The sequence below is a fragment of the Arachis ipaensis genome, chromosome B5 (genome assembly GCF_059453495.1).
Source record: "Arachis ipaensis isolate K30076 ecotype BB chromosome B5, ASM5945349v1, whole genome shotgun sequence".
Classification (NCBI taxonomy): Eukaryota; Viridiplantae; Streptophyta; class Magnoliopsida; order Fabales; family Fabaceae; genus Arachis; species Arachis ipaensis.
The window spans coordinates 7,795,934-7,822,868 of record NC_142440.1 but is presented as its reverse complement, the minus strand read 5'-3'; the positions used below and the strand labels follow the sequence as shown (position 1 = coordinate 7,822,868).

The 26,935-nt window shown below is 33.9% G+C and overlaps 2 protein-coding genes across 2 annotated transcripts; one reads left to right on the top strand and one right to left on the bottom strand.

Moving 5' to 3' along the window:
* The first annotated feature begins 1,900 nt into the window (after window positions 1–1,900).
* LOC107642743 (phosphatidylinositol 3,4,5-trisphosphate 3-phosphatase and protein-tyrosine-phosphatase PTEN2A) lies at window positions 1,901–7,440 on the top strand. The gene is made up of 13 exons (XM_016346206.3): window positions 1,901–2,283; window positions 2,567–3,046; window positions 3,169–3,270; window positions 3,353–3,409; window positions 3,762–3,827; window positions 4,785–4,961; window positions 5,060–5,146; window positions 5,236–5,300; window positions 5,369–5,445; window positions 5,963–6,009; window positions 6,118–6,248; window positions 6,431–6,500; window positions 6,733–7,440. Exons 2-13 carry the CDS (start codon window positions 2,618–2,620, stop codon window positions 7,225–7,227), a joined length of 1,803 nt encoding a protein of 600 aa, XP_016201692.1. The 5' UTR covers window positions 1,901–2,283; window positions 2,567–2,617; the 3' UTR covers window positions 7,228–7,440.
* A 163-nt stretch (window positions 7,441–7,603) lies between these two features.
* On the bottom strand, window positions 7,604–15,574 carry LOC107642744 (F-box protein SKIP2). Its single transcript, XM_016346207.3, has 2 exons — window positions 14,945–15,574; window positions 7,604–9,202 (listed from the first exon to the last, which is right to left on the bottom strand). Exons 1-2 carry the CDS (start codon window positions 15,277–15,279, stop codon window positions 7,972–7,974), a joined length of 1,566 nt encoding a protein of 521 aa, XP_016201693.1. The 5' UTR covers window positions 15,280–15,574; the 3' UTR covers window positions 7,604–7,971.
* Between the last annotated feature and the right edge of the window lie 11,361 nt (window positions 15,575–26,935).

Here is a 26,935-nt window from a genome sequence, read left to right as displayed (position 1 = left end):
TTAATAGTGTAGGATTATACACTTTTTTTTATAGTTAAATGTTGATTAGATTTTAATGAAAGTACTGCCCCTGTGACTTTCTCAATAAAAATAACTATATTTTACATTGATTGCAACCAGATGAATAATTATCCAAAAAAACGAATATAATAACATAATTGTATAAAACACTAGTGCATCAAAATTAAATTCTTTTTTAAATTTAGATAAAATTAATAAATCAATATGAAAAGACCTTTCTCAAGATCTTACCTTCACTAAGGGTCCGTTTGGGAAACACCAAAAAGTTACTTTTTTCAACTTTTGACTTATAAAAAGTTACATTAATGTGTTTGGTACAATTTTTTAGATAAATTTTTAACTTTTCAAAAAGTTATTTAAGAGCTTTTGAAGAAGTTAAAAAATGTAACTTCTCCTATTTTCAAAAGCTATTTTATCACTCTTATTTAATGCACAACTTTAAAACAATGACTTCCATAATAACTATCCAAACTCAAAATAACTTATTTAAAAATTAATATTAATAAAAATCCTTATATTTTAAGCTCATTTTTCAAAAGAACTTATTTAAGAAGTTTAGCCAAACTGGTCCTAAATGCTACTACTCTTTCTCCTTTTTTTTTTCTAAACAGAAATCACATATCATTTATAAAGATCCTTTCTCAAGTTAATATATGTTATATTTTATGTTTAATTATTTTGTTAATACATGTAATTTTATTAAAATTTTAATTAAAATTTTACAATTTAAAATCTTATAATTAAATTATTATATTAGATACAAATTATAAATTATTATTTTTGAACAAATATAATAATTTTAAAATATTTATTTTTAAATTTTTTATAATTCATCTCGTCTCAATCACAACTAGAGGCAGATTTTGGAAGCGATCTCCATGGGTCATGGCTCCCTAAATTTTTAAAATTTAAAATATATTTAATATAATGTATAATATTTTTAATAATATATCTTCTAGTTCAATAGTTAAAGGGAGACATTTTATACTTCAACACATAGAGATTCAAATCCCATTTTATGCATTTTAAATTTATTTATTTTTATTCTTTTAATTTTTTTTATCTTTTTTATAATTTTTTTATCTATTATTATATAAAAATATTTTAGTTTTTATAATAATTTCTAATTAAATGTAATAAAAAATATATACATAAAAATAAATTAAATTAAATTTTATTTTTTATGATATTAAAATTAAAATATATTAAGTGAATTATTTATTAATACGAATATATCTTATATATTATATTCATTAATTTATTTTAAATATATATATATATATTAAAAGTATTAGAGAAACAAATTTATATTATTTATGTTATATCTTTTATAATATGAATAAAAATTAGAATTTTATGAAAAAAACTTTGATATAAATGATTTTTTTAAAATTAATTTTAGTTTAAAATAATATTAAAATATATAATTATTTTTTTATTAAAGCTTTCAATTTTAATATGGTATTTTCAATATTTTGTTTCGACTCCCTCTTTATAAGATTTTTGGATCCGCTACTTATTACAACCTATATCAAATACAAAAATAAATATTGTATTTTTTAACAAAAATAATTAAAAGATTTATTTAATATAAAAATTCAATTACAAATTCTTAAACAATAAAAACTTAATTAAAAATTATAAACTTTTATAAATAATATATAATTTTTGGTGTTTATATCGAATAATATATGATTTTATCAAGTGCTCACGTATCATTAAACACAACATTTGTGATTTTTTTTTTCTTTCTTGTTTTGGCTTTTCCGAAAAAATATTTCTACCCTAATCCTTCACATGTATTTTATTAAGTAAAGCACATGGGATTGTGAAAGAAGGTACACGACTACATGCATTGGCACAAAAAAAGGGGTAAAATAGTCAACTACATTCAAAACTTTTGAAACTAATAGTGAATTTAGATGTACATGAAAATGTAATGTGCACATAGATTATCCAAATTTCTTCTAAGTTTTACGTTTAATCCAAATCCAAATTAGTAGTAAATAACGGCTCGTTTGTCTGTTTGTCGGAGTTTCCATTTTCCATTTTACGTTGGCGAGCTGCGAAATCAAATCGCATGACATCACCTCTCACCGCACCCGTTGTGATTCTCATTCTCATGAACCTGCATCCATTGATCGCAAACTTTGAAAATCGTTGATGGAATCTCATTCCCTGCGATACATAATCATCATGACACAGATCGAATAATAATAATTATAATAAAGTGGATCTTCGGTCACCGAATCGCCGTCACCGGTAAGCGATCCACTCCTCCTCCGTTTTGTTATTTGTTTAAACACATTGCATCTCTATCACTGAACTCTGCATTTTTCAGATCCCTGTCTCTGAAACTTATTCAAATTATATCTAGATCCGAATTATGAATCTCGTTTTTAGCTCAAGATGTGACTCTCTGCTATTATGATTTATCCATTGCTTTCACATAGTTCATTTGTTGTTAGCTGCTTAAACTGCTACATGCTCATTGCTCTAGTTTTATTTTTATTTATTTATTTATTTTCTTCTAAAACAAATGCAGTTCTACAATTTGAGTACGAGTTTATAGAACTACATTCCGGGGGTAGTGGTCATGGAACAACAACAAGCATCTGCTGATTCATCATCAACAAAAGAACCTACTCCTTTGGCTTCCAACACTGAAACGAAAACTCACTCCTCAAAACAAGTCTCTGTACAATCTGCTACTGCTCATGATTCACCATCCATTTTGCCTGCTTCTGGAATATCGTCTTGGGCAAAGAATCTGAAACTCCGACACTCGTTTTCGCCGCAGGCCGAAAATAACGGCGGATCGGCCTTTGCTCGCCTCACTAGTAATCTAAGTCTAAAACTGCGACCGCCGTCGAATGAGGCTGCTCCCGCTACTAATTCAGGCAGTGAGCAGCCTAATTTAATTGAATCATTCACCAAAGGGTTGATGGACTCTTCCAAGAGTGCAGTTAAGGCAGTGCAGGTCAAAGCTCGCCATATGGTCTCTCAAAATAAACGTAGATACCAGGTCAGTTCTCAGTGGCTCAGTTTCAGTGCCAGAATGGAAACAGATAATCATTGCTAAAGTAATGAAAGGTTTATAAGCAATCCCTAAGTGAGTAAATTGTGGCTAACAAACTCATTCTACAGGAAGATGGATTTGATTTGGATATGTCATACATCACTGAAAATATAATTGCTATGGGATTTCCAGGCGGTGATATTAGCTCCGGAATTTTCGGATACATTGAGGTGTCTCTATGCATAGTTTTTATCTGATGTTCAACTTGGCATGCTCTGTCATCATTTGATTTATGGGAAAGCTGTTTTGCAGGGGTTCTATCGGAATCACATGGAAGAAGTAATCAAATTCTTTGAAACTCACCATAAGGTAGAAGATTTTGCACTGAAATTGGAATCCAAGGATCCTACTCTCTGCTAATATTAAAATTGGAACGAAAAGATAGGCAATGGAATCTATAAGTGAACCTAAGTCTAAGAGTAGTGTCTTTTATTTAACAACATCAAAATATAGAAGATAGAATTAAATATTTCTATACGGTATACTAACCTTAATGAAACACAATTCATAATAATATATCTGAGGAATGACATCCATTTTGCTATAACAATTAAACTTTTTGTTTTAATCTTTGTATGTTGATTGTTGATGTTAATTTTTATATTATCTTTTGAAAATGTTGCTTTTGAAAATGTTAATATCCTAAAACCTTATTGTACAGGGAAAGTACAAAGTATACAATCTTTGTGCAGAGAGGTTATATGATGGATCGCTATTCCAGGGGAAGGTATAGTTTTCACTCTTCATTTTTATTTTCACTTATTTGGAATGCTAGGAATTAAAATTCACTCAAGAATTGAATTTTTTTTCTTGCTTTGGAATAACTAAAAATAAATAATTTGAATTCCTTTGAGAATTCCAATTCTCATTTTTCTTTCATTTGTAAATCAGAGGTCTGATTTCTAAATCCACTCGCACACTCTTTAAATTTGAATTCTATTCTATTAATATTCTGTAGTCATTCCAAATTGGAATTGAGTTTCAAATAGAAATGAATTCTTTTTTTAAAGGAAATAGAATTCTTTTTCTCTTGTTAAATGGTTTCCAAACAAGCTCTTAAGTACTCTAATTCATATTCTGGTATATATGGGTAATAGTTGTGGTAGATTTCTAGAACATATCTTGTATCGTTTTAGTTCTACTCTATTTTGCTCACAGTACTTGTTCTTGATATTTAATTTCAAGTGGATGGTACTAGGAGCTGCTAATTTTGCAATGCAACATCTCCAGAATTTGATTTTTTACATGTTCTAAATTAATGCATATGATGGTAACCATGTTCCTTTAAATAGAATCTGAAAGGGAGAAAAATAGCACACTCAAATTTTTCTTGTTAAAAAAAATTCATCCAAAAGGCTATGCTACAAAAAAAAAAAAAAAAAAAAAAAAAAAAAACATAAGTTTAATTTTAGACCACAGTTCCAGGTCTTCATGACGATTTTAATACCCACAACATGTGGTGTGCATTATTAAACAAATTATGAACAATTATGCTTAAGAGACTGGGACTTTGTCAAGGTACATTGTGTGTTGAACTGGTACAAATCAGATAAAAATGTGTAAACAACAACTTTTATACTTTCTTACATTAGTCTACCTTTGTAGCTTTGAAATAAAAGAAATCATCAAATTGTCTTAAGATTCATCATTTACCACCCTGCTAACTTATTGGGATCATGTTTAGGTTGCGACTTTCCCGTTTACAGATCATAATTGCCCTCCTATTCAACTTATAGCCTCATTTTGTGAAAGTGCACATTCATGGTTGAAGGAGGATATTCAAAATGTAGTAGTTGTTCATTGTAAAGCTGGTATGGGGAGGACAGGATTAATGATTTGCAGCCTTCTTTTATTTCTGAAGGTAAGTCTTCATATTCTGCTGGTTGTGCAGTGTGCACTTGTTTTTCTATTAAAATTCAATTATTAACTGCCAACTATTCTTTCGGAATTATTTTGCAGTTCTTCCCAACTGCAGAGGAAGCCATAGATTACTTCAACCAGAAAAGATGTATAGATGGAAAGGGCTTAACTCTTCCTAGTCAAATCGTCAGTCATTTATTTTAGTTTGCCATTTTATTTAAGATGTCCTTCTTGATATATGCTTCTAAACTCGATTGCTTCTTTAACTTTTTTAGAGATATGTCAAATATTTTGAACGGACTTTGAAACAATTCAACGGCGAAGTCCCACCTGGACGAAGGTAAGAGATAAAAATTCTGTAAGAATGTATCAAAACCAAAGGAAGTTCTGAATTTGGAATTTCTGCAGGTGCATGCTAAGAGGGTTTCGGCTTCATAATTGCCCTTATTGGGTTAGGCCATCAATTACAATATCTGATCATAGTGGTAAGCAACAAGGCTAATTGCTTCCTCTTTCATGTTTGGTTAATTTCTTTAATATTAGAAACGAGTACTATTATAGTATTATACAGCCCCAAAACATTGCGTCTTTTAGTTAATTGGCTTTCGTTTATCAAATGACTATTTTAACTGGAATTGCAACGTAGTTATGTGTGCAAGCAAAAAATAACGTAGCTTCCATGCTTTGCGATGAGAGGAAGAAAAATGGATAATGGTGTTTATAGAAAATGTTTGTTTCAACTAATGTCCTACCTGATAACGTTGCAAAACAAAGAGAATAAATGCGTACAACTTAAGTGAGAGATTCAAAAAATACACACACAAAATACCATCTTTACAAGTTGACATTACCTCTTTCCCATATTGAGTATTTTGACATGTATTTCTACCCCTACAAAGTCTCTGTAGTTTACTTTTTCCAATGCAACTTTTTGAGTTCTTATTACAACCAAAATTCTCAATTTTAATTCAGAGAGAAGCTGATGCTTCCACTTATTCTCAGGAATTCTATTCAGCACGAAAAAGCATCCAAAGACAAAGGATCTAATGGTACTCATGCTAGTTTTCATGGCTGATTTTGATCGGTTTAACTGTTTTCCCTAAGCCTCTGTGCTAATGCGTATATGTGAATTTGATTACTGAATTACTTCTTTTCAGCCCGAAGATTTCTGGATCAGTATACGGAAGAAAGGAGTAGTAGTTTTTGCACTACCGGGGGAGCCTGGTTTGACAGAGTTGGTTGGGGACTTCAAAATTCACTTCAATGATGGGCAGGGAGATTTCTACTGGTTTGTTCTCAACACATACTTCTTTTGGCCCCTCCTTTTAAGCTTGACTAATATTTTGGTTCCCAATTCTTCTGTACATTCTATAGCTGGTGTCTACCACGATTTGCATGCTATGGAGCAGAGTTTTGTTTGTTTAAGCATGCATTGATATTTCTCTTGATACATCGTTTTCTTCTTGGCAGTTGGATGAATACAACAATGACAGAAAATCGAACCATTTTAGATGGCTCGGATCTCGATGGCTTTGACAAGGTAAAATATAAACCTTTTACTAGACTTAATTTTAAAGAACAAATTATCATACACAACACTTTTAGATTTGTCATCTCTCCATTACTCCCTTAGAAGGAAAGTCTATGTAATTTACCTTATTTTAAATGATGTAGTAGTAGTAACAGCAGCTTCTTCCCCTATACATGTATATTGATTATTCTTTACCCTAGGTGATAACTGATAATTTAATTATTATAACTGTGCCCTTTAGAGAAAGATCCCCACTCCAGGATTCCAGGTCGAGGTTGTGATGGTCGACTATGATGGCACCGTACCAGCAAGAACCAAAGCCGGTCCTGCCAGCACAGAACCCGAAGGCAACACAAACAAGGTCCAAGCTGGTGCAAAACTTGCGTCGAAGAGCAAGGTCCCTAAGAATGGAGATGATGATGATGTATTCTCAGATAGTGATGAAGAGAAGGATAGACAGAGCGGAAAATCTGAAACTGAATATAAGTTAGCGGCACCTCAAGGATCTGGGGATACTTCAGACCATGTAGGAGTGTTGACACATTCAACGAATCAGTTGCGCCTGCATGAGGAACGTAAGCAAAACAATGCTTCTCAAGAATCAACAACAGATAATAATATTCATGCATCCGGTAACACCACCAACATAGAGTCTGTAGGGGCAAGTGAAATCAAGGCAATTGCTGCAGATGCTTCGGTTTTTGCTTTTGGAGATGAAGATTTTGAAAGTGATTGAGAGTACAGGGAATTAACACTTCCGGTTCTGAGATATATTGTTTGAGGACTTTTATATAGCCCTCTCCAAATATAGATCATACTAAGAGGTGAAATTGGAAGGCATTATTATGCATTGTGAAAATTTATTGTATTTTCCACTATTGTTGCCAACTATTTTCCACTACAGTTTCATTTTTGAAGGCGACAAACACTTCCATGGTTGCTTACCAAATTGCTTAGGTGATTCATAGTCCTCGAGGTCGTCTTGAAAATTCCAGGAACCACATTAAAGTAAAAAATTTATACAACTTCTCGAATCGATAAATGATCCAAATCCTAAAGTTAAAACTTGAAAATAAATACACTGAAGAGCAGCATTCATCATCCATACCAAGTTAAAGAATTTAAATGCTCTTTCGTTAAAAAGAGGTTCCGGTGATCAGTGATCACATTACACGCCAATATTTGTAAGATTAATCCAAATATGATACAACAGTGTTCCAAATGAAACAAAAAAATAGACTAATTGTAATACAAAGCTAGTATCACCATCAACACAAATAATAAGAACAGCCGAACAGAACCAATAGAGGTTATTAGCAAATGCAGCTAGCTAACAGCAGCAGCAACAAAGCTACTAGCTACTCAGGAAACTGAAACTCCCAAAAGGCAAATTGAACCAAAGAATTCACCTTCTCATATTGTCAAATGAAGACTTTGGCAAGAACGCGTTTGCTTTCTTACTAAGGTCATGAAAATGCTACTATTGAGCGGGGACATTATCATTGTTATACCACCTTCTCAGTGCTGATTGCACTACACTTCTATTAGCCAAAAACCCAAATGTTGCTCTCAACATTGCCAATCCATTGTAACCATTTGATGCTTCTGCTGCTGCAGCTGCAGCAGCCACCTCCTCATTTTCTCTGTGAAATGCTATCATATCATTCACTGCATGATCATGATCAATTTGACTCGCATTCAATGCTTCATAATCACTATTATCAAAACTAAACGCCAAGGACTCCCTATGTTCACGCACCCACTCCACAACCATACCAGTAACCTTTCTGCATCTCCTCACCTTAAACTTAACCAAATTGGGGCAACCATAAGCAAGAGCCTCAATCCCCACATTGGATATAGGGCACCCCTTAATGCAAAGCTTCTTGAGCGCAACACACTTGTTGGCAACACACTCAATCTCAGCGTCACCAACGGTATTAAGCCCACAAAGTGCCAACCTCTCCAAAGCCTTGCATTTGGAAGCAATTGCCTCGAGGCTCGAAGATGTTGGATAGATACCAATCAAAGCAAGTTCCTGCAAGTTAATGCAGTGTTTGGCAACAGAAATCAAACCATCATCACCAATCCTATTGGTTCTCCACCCATCAACGTGAAGCTTCCTCAACATCCTGCAGTTCTCAGCAACTAGATTGAGACCCACATTTGAGCACTCAGCGGTTTTCACAATGTGCAAAGTGTCCAGACTCAAACACTTAGACAAACCCACAAGACCCACATCGCTAACTTGAATCTTCTCAAGGTGAACATCAACCAACGCAGCGTGGAGGTTCCCAATCTTCTCAAGGGTGTCATCCCAATCCCCCAAACACCCAATTACCTTCAAAGATCGAAGCTTTTTTGACCCAATCATAAGGGGTGCGAAGCTCTGACCATTCACGATCTCCTTCAAGCAAACAGAAGTCACCGACGTCGTTCTGGAACCAACCACCTCCTCGCCATCGTGGGCCCCACGCAGCCGCTTAACGGAGAGCTCTTCCAAACCCTGGCAACGGCTAACGACAGCGTTGATTCCCTTAATGCCGAACACGCACGAAGCGCAAGATAGCTTCTTCAACGCCTTGCAGTTTTCGCCAACAGCGGCCATTCCTGCCTCCGTTATCTCACGGCATCCACGGAGCTTGAGCCACGTTAGGTTAACGCACCGGAGCGAAATCAGGATCAAACCTTCGTCGTTCACGCTCGTTGACCTTGAAAGAGCCTAGCAGCGGAAACGACACAAATGTCCAACACAAAAACAATATGGAAGCACTCACAACACAATATGGCAGCAACTATAACAAGCAAATATAGCAAGTAAAGCAATAATAAGAACACACCGAGATTTTAACGTGGAAAACCCCCTCAAGGTAAGAGGTAAAAACCACGAGTCGTCCAGACCAATGAAATAGCTCCACTATAATCAAATGAGGTACAAGAGAGTCTCAAACAAAGCACAAAAATGTGCATATAACCAGCCAAAACATCAAAGCACCAAAGCTCACAAATGAAAAGCAAGAAGATGAAATATACCCAAAAAACAGAGCTGCTGTCGAAGCCAATTTCTCCCTCTGTAGACCTCCAATTAAAATCTCCACCGTCCAGAATGAAGAACAAGATGTGAAGAATCTACAGTTCAAATTTCACGTCGATCCAACGGTGAAAGAATGAGAAACTGCCGTTCCAAAATTGCTGCTCTGTGTAAAAACGGGAAACCTAATTTCTCTCTTGCGAAGCCAATTTCTCTCACTGCAAATCTCCAATCAACATCTCCACCGACCAGAATGAAGAACAAGATGATAAGAACATGCAGTTTAAATTTCAAGCCGATCCAACGGTGAACAACTGAGAAACTGATATTTGAAATTTACTGCTTTGGGCAAAAACGGGAATTTTGTTTTTCCCTTTCTCTCTCACTTGGTGGCTACTCTCACTCACTCTCAATGACCCCAAAAATCTGAACTAGGGTTGTGGCACAATGGGTGCAAGAGACACCCTCAAAATGTTGGGCTTGGGCCTCACAAAGGAGAGAAAAACCCAACAAATCTCCCCCTTCTCGACTAGGTGGAGGCTCTCGCCATTCCGGCGATCAAACAACATGTTTCAAACTTTTCTCTTGACAATGCTTTTGTCATCATATCAGCACCATTGTCATCAGTGTGAACTTTCTCAAGTTCCAACAACTTTGAATCTAACACATCCCGTATCCAGTGATACCTAACATCAATGTGTTTAGATCTTGGATGAAAAGTAGAATTCTTGGCAAGATGAATAGCACTTTGGCTATCACACAACAACACATAACGGTCTTGCTTGAAACCAAGTGCTGCAAGAAACTTCTTCATCCACAACAACTCTTTACATGCTTCAGTTGCTGCAATAAACTCTGCCTCTGTGGTAGAAAGTGCAACACACTTTTGTAGCCTTGACTGCCATGAAATAGCTCCCCCTGCAAACTTGACCAAATAACCTGAAGTAGACTTTCGAGAATCAATATCTCCTGCCATGTCTGCATCAGTAAAGCCAACTAGCAAAGGTTTCTCACCACCAAAACTCAAACTCAAGTTAGTTGTACCTTTGAGATATCTCATAATCCATTTAACAGCATTCCAATGTTCTTTACCTGGATTAGAGAGAAAACGACTCACAGTACCAACTGCATGAGCAATGTCTGGTCTAGTACACACCATAGCATACATCAAGCTTCCAACAGCTGAGGCATAAGGAATTTCATCCATTGCTTGTTTCTCCTCATCAGTGGTTGGACACTGCTTGGTACTTAACTTAAAATGAGGAGCAAAAGAACTAGCAACACATTTGGCATCATTCATGCCAAACCTTTGAAGCACCTTCTTTATGTACTTCTCCTGTGACAAATAAAGCTTCTTGGAATCTCTATAACGAGTAATAGTCATGCCCAAAATTTGTTTGGCAGGACCCAAGTCCTTCATAGCAAAGAACTTACTCAACTGTTTCTTCAACTCATTAATCCTCAAAGCATTCTTGCCCACAATCAAAATATCATCCACATAAAGCAAAAGAATGATAAAATCATCATCAGAAAATTTTTGCACAAATACACAATGATCTGAAGTTGTCTTACGGTAACCATGCTTCCCCATAACAGATTCAAACTTCTTGTACCACTGTCTTGGAGCTTGCTTCAACCCATAAAGACTCTTCTTAAGCTTGCACACAAAATCTTCCTTTCCTTTAACAACAAAGCCCTCCGGTTGCTCCATGTAGATCTCCTTGTCTAAATCACCATGAAGAAAAGCTGTCTTCACATCCATTTGCTCAATCTCCAAATCAAGAGACGCTGCTAATCCAAGCACAGCACGAATGGATGACATCCTCACAACAGGAGAAAAGATCTCCTCATAATCAACACCTTTTCTCTGGCTAAAGCCTCTAACAACCAATCTAGCCTTATACCGAGGCTTAGAATTGTGTTCTTCATTCTTGATTCTGAATACCCATTTGTTCTTCAAAACTCGCATACCCTTCGGTAGCTTCACCAACTCATAGGTATCATTCTCAAGCAAGGACTTCATTTCTTCTTGCATAGCTTCAAGCCATTGAGCTTTGCTTTCATCTTCAACAGCCTCTCCAAAGCATTCAGGTTCTCCCCCATCAGTCAACAAAACAAACTCATGTGGAGAATACCTTGACGAAGGCTTTCTCTCTCTTGTAGACCTTCTAAGTGCATTTGCAGGAATTTCTAAAGCTGGTTCTTCATCTTGATCATCATCACCAACTTCATCAAGTATTGGATCAACTGTTCCATCTTCACCTGCACTTGTATCATGCTCATTATTTTGAGCTTCAACTCTACCATCTTCTACCATAGGCATAGAGGGAGTAATATCCAAGTCAGAAAAATCATCACTAGGCTGAACCATTGGCTTTTCCGCATTATCAACATCCTTCAATGTTTGGTCTTCAACAAAGACAACATCTCTACTCCGAATCACCTTCTTGTTAACAGGATCATAAAACCTGTAACCAAACTCATCCATGCCATAGCCAATAAAAATACATTGCCTAGTCTTTACATCAAGCTTAGATCTCTCATCTTTAGGAATATGAACAAAAGCTTTACATCCAAAGACTCTTAAATGATCATAAAAAACATCTTTACCTGACCATACCTTCTCTGGCACTTCAAATTGCAAAGGAACACATGGTGTCCGGTTCAAGACATGAACAACAGTGCTCAAAGCTTCACCCCAAAAGGATTTTGCCAATCCAGACTGCGACAATAAGCACCTAACTCTTTCAACCAGTGTTCTGTTCATTCTTTCAGCCAAGCCATTCAACTGAGGAGTCTTCGGAGGAGTCTTCTGATGTCTTATACCATGCTCTTTACAATAAGCATCAAATGGACCTGAGTACTCACCACCATTGTCAGTACGAATGCATTTCAACTTCTTCCCAGTTTCTCTTTCAACAGAAGCTTGAAATTGCTTGAACACATTCAAAACTTGATCTTTGGTCTTCAAAGTGTAAACCCATAATTTCCTAGAATGATCATCAATAAAGGTTACAAAATAGATAGACCCTCCAAGTGTTCTTGTCTTCATCGGCCCACATACATCAGAATGCACCAAGTCAAGTATCTCTGACTTCCTTGAAGGTGGGTGGCTCTTGAAAGAAACCCTGTTTTGTTTTCCAGCAAAGCAATGGTTGCACTTTTGCAAAGCAACCTTACAACCAGATAAAAGATTCCTCTTGGATAACATATTCATGCCCTTCTCACTCATATGACATAATCTCTTATGCCATAAATCAGTTTCATCAACAAACTCAGCAGCATTAACAACATCTTTCACAATCTTTGCTTGAGTTAAATAAAGAGTAGAGTGTCGAGTACCTCTAGCAACAACCATGGAACCCTTGGTGAGCTTCCAACTATCACGAGAGAATGAGCTATCCAAGTCTTCATCACACAACTTACCAACAGAAAGTAAGTTCAACCGAATATCTGGAACATGCTTCACACGCTTCAAAGTCAACTTGGTACCGTTGGAGGTTTCCAAGCAAACCTGTCCAACACCGGCACATTTTGCAACACCTTGATGAGCCATTTTTACATCACCAAAATCACCAGGAGTATAGGACGTAAACAAATCCCTCCTAGATGTAACATGAATAGAAGCACCGCTATCAATCACCCAACTAGTGCTATTATCAACAAGGTTAACAGATTCAAACTCTTCAACAACAAGAAAATCATCATGAGTTACATTAACCTTGTCTTCCTTGCTACCATCATCTTTATTTGTGCTCTTATCTTTACTTGCCTTGGCTTTCTCCTTCTTTAGCTGCCAACAAAATTTCTTCACATGTCCCTTTTGACCACAATGATGACACTCAATATTCTTATACTTTCCTCGAGACTTGCTTCTACTTTGATCTCTACCTTTAGGACCTCGACTTTTGCTTCTCCCCCTAGACTCAGAAACAAGAACATCTGAATGTGTAGTCGATGTACCTTGTGACTTTCTTCTCATCTCTTCATTCAAAACACTGCTCTTGGCAAGATCCATAGAGATTACACCATCAGGAGCAGAATTGGACAATGACATTCTGAGAATTTCCCACGAGTCTGGTAAGGAGCCAAGAAGTAACAATCCTTGAACCTCTTCATCAAACTTGATACCCATGGAAGATAACTGATTCATAATTCCTTGGAAATTATTCAAGTGATCTGTCATTGATGTCCCATCTGTATACTTCAAAGCCAACAACTGCTTGATCAAAAACATCTTGTTATTCCCAGTTTTTCGAGCATACAACTGTTCAAGTTTAATCCAAAGAGTCCGAGCATGTGTCTCTCCAATAATATGGTTCAACACATTATCGTCAACCCACTGCCTAATATATCCACAGACTTGTCTATGCAACAAAGTCCAATCATCATCAGATTTATCATTAGGCTTCTCTGTACCAAAAACTGGTTGATAAAAATTCTTGACATAAAGCAAATCTTCCATTTTTGACTTCCACAAATCATAATTAGGACCATTAAGAGTGATCATCCTACTAGTATTAGTATTAGCTTCCATTGTTCACAAACTCACAAGCCCAGAAAAATACCAACAAGCTCTGATACCAGTATGAAAGAGCCTAGCAGCGGAAACGACACAAATGTCCAACACAAAAACAATATGGAAGCACTCACAACACAATATGGCAGCAACTATAACAAGCAAATATAGCAAGTAAAGCAATAATAAGAACACACCGAGATTTTAACGTGGAAAACCCCCTCAAGGTAAGAGGTAAAAACCACGAGTCGTCCAGACCAATGAAATAGCTCCACTATAATCAAATGAGGTACAAGAGAGTCTCAAACAAAGCACAAAAATGTGCATATAACCAGCCAAAACATCAAAGCACCAAAGCTCACAAATGAAAAGCAAGAAGATGAAATATACCCAAAAAACAGAGCTGCTGTCGAAGCCAATTTCTCCCTCTGTAGACCTCCAATTAAAATCTCCACCGTCCAGAATGAAGAACAAGATGTGAAGAATCTACAGTTCAAATTTCACGTCGATCCAACGGTGAAAGAATGAGAAACTGCCGTTCCAAAATTGCTGCTCTGTGTAAAAACGGGAAACCTAATTTCTCTCTTGCGAAGCCAATTTCTCTCACTGCAAATCTCCAATCAACATCTCCACCGACCAGAATGAAGAACAAGATGATAAGAACATGCAGTTTAAATTTCAAGCCGATCCAACGGTGAACAACTGAGAAACTGATATTTGAAATTTACTGCTTTGGGCAAAAACGGGAATTTTGTTTTTCCCTTTCTCTCTCACTTGGTGGCTACTCTCACTCACTCTCAATGACCCCAAAAATCTGAACTAGGGTTGTGGCACAATGGGTGCAAGAGACACCCTCAAAATGTTGGGCTTGGGCCTCACAAAGGAGAGAAAAACCCAACAGACCTGCGGTCGCACCTCAGACCGAGTTTCGTGACCGATTCAAATCGGGTGAACACGGCCGGCAGGTGATCCTGAAGCTCCGCCTTGGCGTTCAGGGAAAGGCGGCGACGAGTCTGGCTGTCGACGCGGTGCCAGCGGCGGCAAACGACAGAGCACCGGTTGCGGTCGGCAGTAGTGAGGTGGCTGAAGATTCCGGCGAGGCAATCATCGGGGAGATCTGCGGTGAAATCATGATCGATAGGGTTTCTTAAGTCAAAATCAAAATCAAAATCGAAATCGTGAAATTGGTGGCGGTTAAATTCCGATGAAAGCACGGTGGTGGATGGTGATTGCCCCATGAAAATGTATGGGTTTGTGGTTAGGTTTGCGGCGGGGACGGAGAGCTATTACAGTTACAGGATTTTAAATGAAATGGTGTTTGTGTGAAAAATAGAAGGCGCGTGTGAAATATTCCACGGGAAAGGCGCGTGGGGAGAGAATGGGCGAAATTAGCGTATAGGTTCGGTGCAGTTGAGTTGAATGAGGCAGAGGGACGTGTCGGTCAAAGTGGGTTTGCGTGTCTCTCTCATGTTGGACCTTTCATACTCTCTTTTGTTGTCTTTTTTTCTATAAAGAGAGGAAAAGTGTGTGATTATTTTACTGAATTATTTCTATTCTTTTTCTTTTATTTAGTATTTACAGATCATAATAGTCCTTACTCCTTAAGATATTTGAGGCATCATGTTGTTTTCATTTATGCATGCATGATGCATGCTTCTCTACAATATTTGTGCTTCTTCAATTCTCTTATTAGATCATCTTCAATTTTTTATTTTAATTTCATTTGAATCTTATAAATTATCACATAAATACTTATAAAATTATATACTATAAATAATAATTTGAGACTTAATGTAAGATTTATTATTCTAATATTTGGTCTCATTTTAATTTATATTTTAAATTATTTTTAATTATTTTAAATATTTTTAATTAAATTATAAAAATTTAACTAAAATAAAAGATATAACATTACAAAATTAATAATTATATACTATATTTAAAAGATATTACACACTAATAAAAATAAATTTTAAAATATTATCTAGTTAAACATAACAATATTAAAAAATACACTATATAAATAAAACAATAACAAAGACAACATAAATTAGAATTTTAATTTTGGCTTATTGGATTTGAAAAAAAAATTACAATGAAAAATTAGAATTTTATGAATATGAAGATGGAAAATTTTGTATATTTGAATTAGGAAAAAAATTAGAATTTTATAAATAAGTGAAAAAGAATTTACGTTAAATTGATTTGGATATATATTTTTATTAAATTGATAAAAATAAAAAGAAATAGATTAATGAAATATAGGAGTACAATTGAGCATATCTTATTTATTTGAATATATGATTGAGTTTTTATCGTAAAATTATAATAATAACGTTACAACTTACAATGTTTATTTCACTAATCTTTTTTTAAGATAATATATTCTCTTTTTATTAATATAGTATATTTTAAAAATTATATTTAATATAAATTTTAATTTTAAATTAGTTTAATGAGGAGTGCTAGGGCAGCAGATTTTGAGTTATAGCCATCAATTAGCCATCAATAGTGTATTTAATGGTGTGAGATTCCATCTAACAGTGGAGAATCACTCATTTTTCTTTTGCTGGCTAAGTGCTAGCCAGATTTTAATAAATTTGCTGGCTTCCTAGACTTTTCCCAGTTTAATTATTATAGAGATAAAAAAAATGTAAAAAATTTTCTTTTGAGATGTGATGAGTATTTTAAAATAAAATTTCAAGCAGAAGAAAAAACCTATAAGTTTGTAGTTGAAGGAATTGCAATGCCAAATTTAAAAATAGATTAGTAAAGTTAAAAAAAATTCTAAGTATTCAAATTTATACATGATAAATATTGCAAATTTATTGATAATTAGTTTTTTATTTTATTATTTTACAATTTTTTTATTTGATAACTTTTTTTTTAATGATTTATGTTTAATTTCTGTTTATTGGGTCTCTAAAACGGCCAAGTAACGACTTGGTTTTTCGAGTTTAGGTTTTTTTGCTGTAAATTGGCTACGAAATTGTAAATCTTTAATTAATATTCATATTTAAATATTTTTTATTTTAAAAAATAAAATAAAATAACAAGATAAATTATATAATAGAATTTTTTTAATATATTATATACTTTTACCTCTCACCTATACTTCTTAAATTTATTTTAATTTGAGTATCAAAATATCTTTACAAGTATCAATTCCATCGTTCTTAAAGTCCGATCACATTATTACCATGATCGATAAATCTCCATTTTTTTTTCAACTCGTTCAAGGCCATCCTTGTAAAGTTTCCCTTGAGTGAAAGCTATGATTGGATATAACTTTTTGGAGTTTTGAATGGGTATATGATCCATGATGCAACATGCAACTTTATTCGGTGGATAACAAAAGGCAGCATGAATCTATCTTTGCGGTGATTAGAGTAATGTCCGTTTTGTTGTTGCAGTAATGGAATGAAAATAATGGTCACTTATTAATTAAGACACTGGAAAATGTTTAGTTGCTGTAGTGCAACTGATGAATCACAACAAAATCAGCATAGATTTGTGGAGGTTACCCAAATAAAATTGAAGAGAGAAGGGTCCAGAACCTGAACCTGTCTTTGTCTTGTTGCTTCAAGTCTTCTTTGGAGTATCCACGCGTAACTTAAAAGATTGTTACTTTGAGTTTATTTATAAATACAAAATACTAAAATAAAAATATAAAAACATAAAATTATATTTAATAAATAAAATATGAATAAATATATTATGTTTAAAAATATTAATAAAAATATTTTTTATTTTTTATTTTTTATTATTTTTATCAAATTTTTATAATTATATTTTTTATTATATATTTTTTTAATATATAGAATCGCAAAGAGTCGAAAAAGAAGAACGAGAGATTTGGATCAAGTTAAGTGCATAAAAGGATAAGGATGGAGAGGTGTTGGCTCAAGAGGAGAAGATTAATGAAAGGTGGAAGAGCTACTTCTACGAGTTATTTAATGAGGGACAGAAGACTCTTCCGAGCCTTGGTCGATTATGCACAAGGGAAGAAGATCAAAACTTTGACTACTATCGAAGGATTCGAGACTTCGAGGTAAAAGAGGCTCTAAAGCAGATAAAAAATGGCAAGACAGTAGGACCTGATAATATCCCGATTGAGGTTTGGAAGGGTCTTGGAGAAAAAGACATCAACTGGTTAACCATGCTTTTTAATGAGATTTTAAGGTCAAAGAAGATGCCTGATGAGTAGAGAAAGAGCACCTTGGTACCTATCTACAAGAATAAGGGGGATATACAAAGTTGCGAAAAATATATAGGGATTAAGCTTATAAGTCATACTATGAAGTTATGGGAAAGGGTGATAGAACGGAGGTTGAGAAAAGAGACACAAGTAACAGAGAACCAATTTGGATTTATGCCAAGCAGATCTACCACTGAAGCGATATACCTATTAAGAAGGATGATGGAGAGGTATCGTAGTAATAAAAGGGATCTACATATGATGTTTATTGATTTGGAAAAAGCGTATGATAGGGTACTAAGGGAGGTCTTATGGAAGGTTTTAGAAAAGATGAGAGTAAGGATCGCATATATTCGGGCAATTAAAGACATGTATGATGGGCCACAACTAGTGTGAAGACTCAAAATGGTGTGACAGAAGAATTCTTTATTGGTATAGGATTACACTAGGGATCATCCTTAAGTCCATACCTTTTCACATTAGTCTTGGAAGTACTCACAGAGCACATCCAAGAGCATGTGCCATGGTGCATGCTTTTTGCCGATGATATCGTCCTTATGGGAGAGTCAATGGAAGACCTAAATAAGAAGTTGGAGTTATGGAGAGAAGCTCTAAAAGTGTATGGTCTGCGCATAAGCCGTAGCAAGACGGAATATATGAAATGTAAGTTCAGTCTGAGAAGGGAAAATTCCAATATAGATGTGAAGATTGGAGAAAACATCCTACGAAAAGTTAAAAGTTTAAATATTTTGGGTGCATCATACAGGATAATGGAGAGATTGAACAGGATGTAAATCATAGGATCCAAGCAGGTTGGTCAAAATGGCGGAGTGCATCTGGTTTTATATGCGACAAAAAAGTGCCTTTAAAACTTAAAGGTAAATTCTATCGCACCGCTATAAGACCAGCTATGTTGTATGGTACGGAGTGTTGGGCGGCTAAAGGGGAGCACGAACATAAGCTGAGTGTGGCAGAGATGAAGATGTTGAGATGGATGAGTGGTCATACGCGATTGGATAAAATAAGAAATGAAGATATAAGGGAGAGAGTTGGAGTAGCACCCATTGTGGAAAAGATGGTTGAATCGCGTCTTAGGTGGTTTGGACATGTGAGAAGAAGACCGATAGAACATCCAGTCAGGAGGGTGGATGAGATGGAAGATGGACAAAGGGCGAAAGGCAGAGGAAGACCTAAAAAGACCATCCATGAGATGGTCAAATGAGATCTACATGTAAACGGTCTCTCTGTAGACATGATACATGACAGAGCACAATGGCGTTGTTTGATTCATGTAGCCGACCCCACTTAATGGGACAAGACTTTGTTGTTGTTGTATTTTTTTAATTCTTTTTTATAAAAATAAAAATAAATTAAATTTTTATAATTTATTTTAATTTATTATTAAATAAAATAAAAAAATATTAATTTTTATATCTTTATTTTTTATACCTTATTTTTAGTATTTTATTTTATCTATTTTTATAACCGATCACAATTTAAAAGTAAGAATTAATTTCATGACGCACTAGAGATAGAACTCATATTTGAGTGTTTTTAATCTTTGGGTAAAGTACTAAATTGGTCCCCTAGGTTTGGGCGTAATTCTGTTTTGGTCCTTAAGGTTTAAAGTGTTCTATTTGAATCCAAAAAAGTTTCATTTAGCATCAATTTAGTCCCATAGTGAGGTCAAAATTAAATAATTAACAAAATGTCCTACATAACAACAGTTCAAGAACAAAATCGATAATCTGGAGAACAAGTACAAGCTCCAGAGGCACAAAATCAACCATTAATGCATCAATACATTTATTTATCATTTTCTTTAGTTTTATAGAAAATATTTTATTTATATTATAAAAAAATAATAAATAAATGTATTGATGTATCAATGGTTGATTTTATGCCTCTGGAGCTTGTACTTGTTTTTCATATTATCGATTTTGTTCTTATACTGTTGTTATGTAGAACATTTTGTTAATTATTTAATTTTGACCTCATTGTAGGACTAAATTGATGCTAAATGAAACTTTTTTGGATTCAAATAGAACACTTTAAACTTTAAGGACCAAAACAGAATTACGCACAAACCTAGGGGACCAATTTAGTACTTTACCCTTAATCTTTTTATCACATATAAACATGGCATACTTGCTTTTAGAGAGAGAGAGAGAAATTAAGAAACGAGTAAAAAAACCAAAAAGAGAAGAAAAAAAAAGAAGAAAGAGAGAAAAAGAAATTAAAAAAAATAGATGGTTGATGGTGTAATTTGTATTGTATAATACTAATATTTTATTAAAGCATCCGAAGTAAATTTTTATTTTGAATTTTTTATTTTTTCAAATTCAAGTTAATACACACATATGCTGAAGATAACAATCTCATTTTCTTAGATAAAGTGCTATTATTTTACTAAAGTTTGCACTATGCAGCTTATAATTTTATTACGTAATTTTGAGGCTCATTAATTTAATATGCCATACATACGTTGAAAATTAATTTAAGAATGGAAGTAACGATAGAGATGTACAAGTATACTGTGATTTGGAGTGTATTCTATAAATGTGGATCTGTTGAAATTAGTAATCTGTAACACAGATTACATTTTATATCGTCTGAAATCAAAAAATTGAGACTTCTACAAAATGCAGGATATGTTTTGCGTGAATTCAAAATCAGAAAGCTGCAACAACCTGAAAAACGTAGCTTCCGATTGGTAGGAAAGCATATCGAGGGCTCAAAACGTGTTTTTGTTTCCTGCATACAAACCGAACCTACTTTATTGACCATGTGAGAACTCGAAAAATGGAAGTTGCATTTGGCAGCTGACCAAACTAAAACGCAGGTTGCGTTTAGTAGTCTTTCCAGTTGCATGCACGCCACGTATTGGAGAAGAGTGTTGTGGGGTGTGTAAAAACGCAAAACGCAAGAGGGAGGAGTTACTGAAGGGTAAAGAGTGTTGTGTGAGGTTAATACTGAAGAGTGAAGAGTGAAGACCCTTATGTGAGGAAGGTTGTGGGAGGAAGAAGAGTAGAAAGCTTAGGTTGATTTGGTTCTTAAAAAAAAAATGGTTCGTAATTTTACTAGACCTAAAGATCACATTATTGAGTACTTGGATCATCTTCAATGGGTAAGTAATTTTTAAAAAAAAATTATGATAAGTAAATATATTTATTTGGATTTTGTTTATTTATCTTTTAACAAACAATAATTTAATTATTATTTTCGTTATTAATATTAATAATAATACTATTATTATTATTATTAGCCAGTATTATAATGCTTAAGTCAAAAAATTGTTATCATGAGTAGTATAATAATAAAATACTGTGTAGGATAATGATAATAAATTATTAATATTTTTAATAATAAATAAATAATACTGTCTAAGATTAATAATTAATCGTTAGTATTTTGTAATGAAAAATAAATAATGTTTAATAGTTATTATTATTATCATGTCTATGATATGAATAGTAGTTATTTTTTATCATACGCGGTGCAGAACTCTTACACCTTGAATCTCTTCACTCTCACAGTAAATGGGGAGCGTTTTAATTTGAACACGAGACCTTGGCATTTTTAATGTCATTGCTTTCAACCATACTGGCAAAGTCTGGTAAGAAACTTTCCAATCACCAAAAACTTTTACAATAGTTTTCTGCTTTGCCAACCAAGCCTTGCGATAACTCACAGTGTAGTTGAACCTGTCTTGAACTTCTGCAATAACAGACTTCACCTTTATCGAGGGGTTTGTTTTGACCAACGGCCTAATGGCATCTGTAATTGTGTCTGAGTCCAACTTGGCATGATCTTGTGAAATCGTGCCCATGGTGCACGTGTGCTTGCCATTGTATCTTCTGATCTCCCAACAAGCTTTTTTTTTAATCAAGCTAGCTCGGATAAGTCAGTCACACCCTGCACCATATCCCTTGCATTTCGCATAGAATGTCTGCGGCTTAGACTCATACACAGTGTAATCAACTCCTCTAGAGATGGTGTAGCTTTTGATTGCAGATATCATCGACTCTCTCGAACCAAATTCCATTCTGACACTAAACTCGCCATCTTCCGCCGCAACGTTGCCTTCACCTACGACATGCGCACCACCATCAGTCAGACAAGGCAAATAAATTAAGCACTATAGAAAACTTGAGTTAATAATCATAACATACCCGTATTCGCATGCTCAGAAAATTCCGGAGAATGCATGGCTTCGAGATCTAGAGTCCGCATAAAAGACAGAACACCAAACGGGTGTTGGCTTACAATCGCATTCGCTTCATTTTGCACCGCCGGATTGCCTGCCAAGTCTCCGTCATCGTTTTCGTCATCGACTTCATAGTTAGCTTCGAATTCCTCTTCGCTGTCATTATTATCTTCTTCCCAATCTATATCCCCGCGCTCATCAACATTGACCTCGTCGTCGACCGTATCCATCCCCGACTGCTGTTCAAACTCAACGTACAGCTCTATCATCGGCACGTGAGATCGGGTTTGTTGATAAATATACAATATCTACTGCATACTGGCATCGTCAGTAATGGGCATTATTTGAAACTGTATTAGCCTACCAAATACTTGCAAATGACTTCTGTATAAAAGATTGCTCACCCTTTTCAAAATGTGGCTTTGAATGTTATTACAAATACCATTTTGCAACTCGACAAAACTCATGGTACATGGAATAGCAAATGACAACGGACATTCATAAACAAAAGTCACTCATTCATGTGTGTTTGTTATAACCTCACCGTTATAATATACTTGCAAATTTGTAACACCTTCCATAACTTCAGCCTCAACTAACTCTATTTTTTTGACACAGTTATATGCCAAAAAAGCACCCCACTAAGGACTTTATGCAAGAAAGAGTAAGAGGAGAAGTGAAGATGAAGATGAATGAAACTGGACTTCGTATTTATAGACAAAGATGTGGGTTTAAATATTATTTTGTGTACAAAACGTAACATGCGTTTTGGGACTTCAAAGAAAAAATTTCTGACACTAATAAAACGCAACCTGCGTTTTGTGGGCTTCAAAAATTTTTAAATTTTCTGGCTTCCAAAACGCAACCTGCGTTAAGCCTAAAACAAAATTAAAAAAAATGAAAAACCCAAAACGTAAGCTACGTTTGGTTTATTTCAAAATTTTAAAAAAATAAATAAGTACAAAACGCAACTTGCATTTTATCTCTGACCCATAGCAGTGCAATATTTTGGATTCTTTCCATTTTATGGTGTATCACGTTGCTTCTTTTCACAACCAAAAAAAATAGCCTACATATGTGTGTTATGCCAGAAAATAATTTAAAAATAGAAGAAAAAATAGTGTTATGCACACATATTGTATTATGATGTATTATGCAAAATTATGGATCTATAAATTTATAGTCCTGCAAAACGCAATATGCGTTTTATTAGAAACAAAATTACCACTACAACAAGTTATTATTATTATTATTATTATTATTATTATTATTATTATTATTATTATTATTATTATTATTATTATTATTATTATTATTATTATTATTAAGTTTTTGTTCGTCTCTGTACTTTTATCAAATTTTTAATTAGGTATCTATATTTTTTTCTTTTTAATTAGATCCCTACATTGCTTTAATTTTTTAATTAAGTCCTTCCTAGTGTAAAAAATATTAGAGTTAATTGAATATTTCTTTGCAAATTGAAGATATTTATAATTAAAAACTTAATTAAATATTTCACCGCATGTATTTTGGTAAAAATATTATGTTAATTTTAATATTTTTAATATGAAAATGACGTAATTATAAAATAAAAAACAATATAAAGACCCAATTAAAAAGAAAAAAAATATAAAGACCTAATTAAAAATTTAATAAAATTATAAGAACCAATAGAATAATTAAACCTTATTATTATTAATTGTAATTACTATTATTAAATACTACTACTATTATTATATATTATTGTTGTGTGCATTATTATTATTATTATTATTATTATTATTATTATTATTATTATTATTATTATTATTATTATTATTATTAAATGGAACTGTATATTTATTATTGTTATGATATTCACCGTTTTAGTTATATTATTGTTACTATTAGTTAATATTAGGAATAATAGTACTATTAATATTATTATTATATTATTATTAGATTATTAGTATTAGCACTTCGGTTATTATTATTATTATTATTACTAGAACGTAACCTGCGTTTTAATTATTATTAAAAAATAGTAAAATGCAAAACGTAACCTACAGGTTTTATTTCAAAAAATTTTTAAAAATAAAACGCAACCTGCGCTTTATGTTATTCAAAAACAAAAACAAAAAAAAAAGAAAAAAGATAAAAACATAAAACGTAACTTGTGATTTGTACTGACATCATAGCAGTGTAAATATTGTATAAACATCCATTTCATTATATAATATTAATATTTTTTTTCATATATAAAAAAATGAGCCGTGTTATGCGTTGATATGAATTATGGGGGTGCTATACATGGATGTGGGACAGTTTTTGGCTGAAATCTGGTGGAAGAAATCGGACCATTCGAGTTCTGTGCAAAAAAAATTGGGTTACCAAATCGGATGGTCCGAGTTGTGAGAGAGGAAAAATTTGAAATTTACGGTTAACTAATCGGACCGTTCGGTTAGTTTTTTTTTTTTTTTTCTAAAAAGAAAACGGACCCTCCGAGTTTAGATAAAAAATATTTTTTTGAATCTGTTAACGGTAATCGGTGGGTTCGAGTTGAGTATAATATGTTTTTTTACCATTATATAAGTGTGGGTAGCTCGTATTGTACTGATAAGAGTATTTCTTCAGTTCATCGTCTTCTTCCTTCAGCACCTCCATCTATCTTTCTCTCTTCTTTCAAACGAAGGAAAATAATGAGAGTGTGAAATTTATTCATGAGTGAGAAAAATTGATGATAGAGTCTTACTGAAAGTATATTATTTCGGTCAAATTTTGTTAGAAACAGTTGAATGAGTGAAATTTATTTATGAAAATCCGTTAGATATTGTTATTCCATTCACAATCTCATTCGAGGAACTAAAATGTGTGATTTATGAGAAGATAGAATCTGGGTTGTCTAGAAGAATATCATGTATTTTATACAGGTATCCCATACCTGTATTTGGCGGATTCGTTCAATTTCAGACGAAATATGTAACAGATGAAGCGAGCATGCAAGAGATGTTTTCAATGTACATTGAAAGTCGCGGTCAAATATCGTTCATTGAGGTGTATGTTGAATTCGAACCGTCTGAAGCCAATCGAAATATTGAATGGGAAGATTACAACAGCGACAGTGAAAAAGAGTTTAAAAGCAATTACGAAGTTGTTGGTCCCGATGGAGACGAAGACCAAGGTGACAGCACTGTGGCACCAAATGTAGCTGACATGGCAAATGCACTTGCAAACGAACATCTGTTTGAGCAGCCGTCTTTCATGCGAGTTTTAGACTTGGAAGCCATGCATCGAAGTTTTCGGAGTATATGAATGCAGGTATGTAATTGCCTATAGGTATACACGAAGGATTAGAATTTTATAATAATTTATATTGATTGCTGTGAACAAATAGTTACGTGACATGTGAATATCATTTTTCTCCTTGAAGAGGGGGGTTCGAACCCTATCTTCCACATTTTGGGAAATTTTGAAACTCAGGCAGTTTGATCGAACCGGTCTTACCGAGTTTGACCAGTTTTGACCGGTTCACTCCGAATTTGACTAGTTCGTTGCCTTATGCAGTCACATCATCGGACCGGACCAGTTTCGAGTTTGGTTCACCGGTTTCTCGATCGAACCGACCAGTCCGATTTGGTTTAATAACAATGCTCTCAGCTACACTAACATATTTATTTCAATTAAAAATCTAATAACAAACAAAAATTTATTACAAAAAATTCTGCCTAATTTACTCAAAATTTTCCAAACCATTTCCAAAAATTATTCAACTTAAATGTAATAATTAATTATAATTTCTAAAATTATTACAAAAAATTCTAAACATATATTATTTTTACTAATCTATGAGATTACATCAATTTAAATATTATCATTAATAAAAAAGTTTACTAATCAACTACAACTGTACATATACACATATATAGACTCAACAATAAATTCTTAAATTCTAACGATAATCACAATCTTAACCTATATGTTCCTAAATTTACTTTCTAACAATAATAACATTAACTCTATGACATATGATATTTATTTCATTTAAATCTAAATTTTTAACAATAATAATAATAAATCTGAAATATAAAAAAAATTAAAAACTAAACTTACATAATCAGAATGGCTGAGATAATGTATAATATGAAGTTCAGGACTATCAACATCTTTATATTTTTGTTTTTTTGGCATTGTGAATTTTTCCTTCAAGTTTGCATGAAGAACAATGGGGTTTTGGAGGCTGAAGAAGAAGAAGAGAGGAAAAGGATTGCTGGTGGGGTTCTATGAAAGAGATTCGGAGGGAGTGAGTTAGATTCCAGGAAGCATGTTGGTATAAGGGGCACCGTCCTGGGGGGCAACGAACGCGCGCCACGTAGCTGGGACCTCACAAATCGGACGGTCCGAGTTGCTCCCTCTAATCGGACCGTCCGAGTTCCTACCTCCAACTCCCTCGGTCCGATTTCAGCTCCCCTGACACCACATACAGGTAAGGCACCTGTGTTCTCCATAACGA